Below are 4904 nucleotides of genomic sequence, written 5' to 3' on the forward strand. Positions count from 1 at the left end.
TGCTTTCAAATATCTCCGTTTTTAATTGAAAATAACACCGGAAAATATGAAAAGTTTGTCTTTTAGAAACCAGCAGTCACACAATAGCTCTACTACAAAAGATGTGCATATAAGCAACAAGTAGTCTACACAACCCTGAAGAGACAAAAAAATCTTTGGATAGAGGATATGTTTTTTTTCTCTTCACTAGAAAAACCACATCATTAATTTACAAATACAAAGCAGAGACAATAAAACAAATACCCCGCAAACCCCAATAACATCAAAGTATTGAACATAATAAATTCAGTGTAAATTATTTGTTGTTGTTTTTTTTTTGGTCACAGCAAAAAAAAAGAGGTTGAATTATATCAATTCCTCGGTGATGGAAGCCGTTTGCCATAATTGTTTTTAAAATGAAAGTTATGAGCGGTCCATTTCTAACCTTCTTAACTATAAGGAAATAAATAATTTATAGAGCCAAGGTGCTCCATCTTGAAGTGCTTATCGTTGCTATTGATAGACAATAGACATCAAATGATGACCATAATAATAATAATGATAATAATAAAAACATCAGACTCACATTAAATAAATAAACAGAAAGTGCAATTTTAAAGAGGACCACCACTTTCCAAGTTGAACTCCACAATCTAAGATATCGAAGCAAAATCAATATACACACACGCCCGAGGTAAACATAAATAAGTGTAGTCTTAAATAGCAACACAATTAAACAAATAATTCCGTACACTTCATAAAATAACAATTTAAGGTCACCGTTTTATACGTCTTAAGTGGCACTTACGCATTTTCTCCTTCTTCCCCCGTGGAAACCTAGAATTCATAAGACATCTTTCTAGTTTCCGATTTACCCACATTATGAATTTGAGACTGTTATTGTCGACAGAGCAATTCAATTAAAATGGGACTTATATGCATCCGCTTCAGGATCCTCGCTCCATGACGTCACAGAGTGTCCTATTCATGCAAATGTTTGCAAATCATTGTTGACCCGCTTAACACTACAAGGAGCAAAGGGGAACATTTGAAAATTGAGGGGGAAAAAAGAAAACACTGTTCAATAAAATCTCAAAGGCCAAACGTGTCATGTTTTTTTTTTTTTTTTAAACGTCCAGGACGTGGTTGAGATAGGAGATGTAGCAGATAGCAAGTCTGAGGATCTCAATTTTGGACAGTTTCTTGTCCGGTGGCAACGTAGGCAGCAGTTTGCGGAGCTCGGCGAAGGCCACGTTGAACGCCTCCACCCGGATCCTCTCCCTGGTGGCGTGGGCCGAGCGGTACTTGGCGGTGGCCCGCCGCCGTCGCCGCTTCTCCTCGCGGCTTAGAGGCTGATCCGCCCGGCACTTGTTGGCCCGTTCGTCGCCTTCCGCGAGCTCCTCGGACGAGCATCCAGCCGACTTGAGGCCGCTCAGCAGTGTCTCCGGGTCAGATTGAGTCCACGACAGATCCGCCTCGGCTTGGTCCGGACTGAGCATCATCTTTAATATCCTTTTGAACGGAAGTTCCTACACTAAAATGGGGTGAGGGGTGGGGGGTGTAGAAATATTTAGCACTTCTTTTCTTTTATTTTTTTTTTTATATGTAACCATGCAGTGAAAAAATATGAATTTACTTAAATTAAATCGGTTGCACATAAGTAAATTTCGAGAACGGTGGAAATTTTAATCACATTTTAATCAAGTGCAACAAATATGTTCAAACTTGGTAAACTATTATTTAAAAGTGACATTTATCTATTTGAAATCAAACAAAAAGCAGTATTTTTAACGCATGATGACATTTAAATTATAAATAGTGACTGTCCTCTAGCAACGGAGTCTCGAAGTGTCTCCCCAACTGTTCAGATGTTTATTTGGGTTTGTTTTGGAAAAATGAAAAATAGAAAAACTCTTATTTTTGAAATTCTAAACTCCATTATGCATGTCTGTTTATTGGCGAATTAACATAATAAGACTCGGCCATCTGTCAGACTGATAACGCAACTGTTTGGCTGAATCTTGCCAAAATATATTTTTTTAGAGATAATTAATGCAAAAAGAAATCATTCAGAAATTAAACATATTGAAATATCAACTATTACTGATTATCCTGATGGAAACATTTAAAGCACATGATTCATATTTATGCTATATCAAAATTCGAGACTCACCTTGATACAGTTGTCAGATTTTTTTTTCCCTCTCTCGCAAATATCCTCAAAGGATGCTCAACTTGAAGTCATATTCCAGCTCGGTGTTGCACATGCAACTTCAATGCCAACTTTTTCTTTTCCAACTTGCACGCTTGGGAACGCGCGCTGGTGAAATGTTTGGAGAGAATTATAGCTATACAAGTAATAGTGCCCGCCACCTTTTTGGGTTCGTCAGAAGGTTCGCTCCTCCACATGTGATGACGAAGAGACAAAAGAAGCGGATCGCGGGCTACTTCTCCATCGCCGTGCAGGAAGGTGATGATGATGATTGAGATAAAGAGCCTTCGGGATGGGAAGTCACTTGATGTGCATATTAACACTTCCTATCGCTCTCCCGGTATGAGATAAGATCCAAGCGACCCCCGTCTAATAAAGGCGCACTTCACGGACGGAGGGGCTGGAATATATTGGAGGAGAGAGAGGTCTTGTCTAACGTCTCTCTCTCTCTCTCTCTCTCTCTCTCTCTCTCTCTCTCTCTCTCTCTCTCTCTCTCTCCCCTCGTGCACGCGCATGGTGTTGTGCCCCCCCAGGCGCTTCTAGCATCCCCTGGGTCTTGGGGAGGCAAAGATGCGTGTGTTTGATAAAAAAAAAAAAAAAAAGGGAAAACATGACATGTTGGTGCACATTTGCCTTTTTGTGAATGAGATGACAAGTAATACAATAAACTCATGATGGATGCTCTTAATTTATTCGAATGTATTGTTCCTATTACAGTGTTCTGTTTATTTATTTATTTATTTATTTATTTATTTATTTATTTATTTATTTATTTATTTATTTATTTATTTACTTATTTATGCGCAGGTGTGCAATGTTTAATATTTGGGTGGGTTTTTGGGATGATGGATTGGGATTCTTTTTGTAAATTGGAAATATTAAATTTCATCTGGCTCTAAGGCAACAAAAGGAAACAAATGATTTTTTTTGCTTGAATATAAACGAGGAATACATTCATTTCTCTTTGCTCTCCCCGACGTACTTGTTCTTTGAGGCATTGGCATGAAAAACAGCTGTTAAGAAGAAGCTACATAATGCCTTTGCCTTGAAATATAAATTGAATTTGTTCTGTGACCACATTAAAATGTATTTATGATGATTGGAAATGGCATATATAGCATATGGCATATATATATATATTTTTTTTGCAAACAAATGTTTGTTTGCAATTTCTGGCCTGATCCCGTCTGAGTTGCACTAAAAAAGAAAATAAATCATGCCAATTATAAGGATGCCCCACTAATATGACAGTCAGTCTCAGCTTTTCAATATAACTGTAATATTCGTCACTCTTCACAGAGGATGAAGTTTAGTAAAGTATGAGCAATCTCTATATACGTATCTCTGCATGTGTTTCTACAGCATTTGAGTTCAAATATCCGCTGCCTAGAGATATTATAACACTGCAACATAGATGCTGTTAATTATCCTGTGCCTATGGCATTTCCCACGATGTGTTAACATTAATCTAGCCTTTAAGGCAACGTTTTGTGGTATAAACACACAACATGCCCTTCTCGGTGATTTAAGTTAAGTTTGACTGGAAACTTCAGCTTAGAGTGGCAAAAGAAGCTTTTTTTCCCAATAATTTCCCTCTCTGTCAAACTGTTGCTTGTTGGGAATTGAGTTGAGTCATGAGAGTGCTATGTAGCTCAAGTCAAAGCAAAATGTCCTGTCACGCTCGTTCCATGGCACCACTGTATTTGGCCCCCAAAAAAGAGAAGAAAAATAGACTTGACTTTAGTGCCGATACAAACACCCACATATTGCTCATTTGTGAGATCTCAGTCGCCCTATTAGTCCTGCTGACCACCACACCTGCCATCCATTGCTCTTCCTGTCAAGCCAAGAGGAGAAGATGCTGCATGCCAGTATGTGCGCAGACTATTGCTGTGCCTAAAGTGGTGATTACAATTATAAGAGCAGGCTCAATGACTGGTCGTGGCCTGCAGCCACCGTGCACACCCTCACTGTGATGGGCACAAAAGTCACACTGCATGCAGTGCCAGAAGGACAAAATCTGCGCAAATCTAACATGCATGAGAGAGAATTGACTGTGTTAGAGATGACGGACAGGTTGCCCTCGGCTCTCAGAGTGTGTAAATGTGTGTGTGTGTGCGTGAGTGTGTGTGTATATGTGTCCATGGGCTCCAGCTGTCAAGAGGCCTCTGTCTCCTGGTCCTGACATGTCTCCGATACTCCCTGCTGTGAGAGTCCATGTCACCCCCACACACACACCCACCCACACACACACACACACACACATGCACACACACACCCACACACACTGATGCTTGATCCATGGTGGCCCAAACCCTTCCTCAATGCGCGAAGCCCCTGGTCAAGATCCTGACAAAATGTGTTAGAATTGCACCGAAGGAACTTGTACCCCCACTAGGGCTCCAGACTACCATTTATTATTACTAGGAGCAGAGTAGGTCCTAATTTAAAATTTAGAAGCCGACACCACAGTAAATGTTCATAATTTACCGTATTTTTACGGTATAACCGAAAAATACTTGCAGAAACTACAAATTTCAATGCACAATACATAGTCAAGTTTCAACACATCATACACTTTTTAGTTTGTTTCATACGTGGCATCTCAAAATTGCATTCATGGCTGTGGACTACAAACATCTAAAAAATCAAGGCCTTCTATATATTTGCAGATATATAAATATTAATCATCCATCCAGAGTGTCAGCATTAT

At 39.4% G+C, this 4904-nt stretch overlaps 1 protein-coding gene across 1 annotated transcript; it reads right to left on the minus strand.

The window, feature by feature from the left end:
- On the minus strand, positions 1 to 2574 carry nhlh2 (nescient helix loop helix 2). Its single transcript, XM_088368539.1, has 2 exons — positions 2153 to 2574; positions 1 to 1513 (listed from the first exon to the last, which is right to left on the minus strand). Exon 2 carries the CDS (start codon positions 1479 to 1481, stop codon positions 1107 to 1109), a length of 375 nt encoding a protein of 124 aa, XP_088224665.1. The 5' UTR covers positions 1482 to 1513; positions 2153 to 2574; the 3' UTR covers positions 1 to 1106.
- Positions 2575 to 4904: the final 2330 nt, after the last annotated feature.

This window comes from Syngnathus floridae, chromosome 2 (assembly GCF_059516105.1).
Source record: "Syngnathus floridae isolate MCC-2025c chromosome 2, RoL_Sflo_1.0, whole genome shotgun sequence".
NCBI classification, from domain to species: Eukaryota; Metazoa; Chordata; class Actinopteri; order Syngnathiformes; family Syngnathidae; genus Syngnathus; species Syngnathus floridae.

Bases quoted from the DNA above. Each gene is read 5' to 3' on its own strand.
- nhlh2 (XM_088368539.1), bottom strand. From the start codon at position 1,481: ATGATGCTCAGTCCGGACCAAGCCGAGGCGGATCTGTCGTGGACTCAA.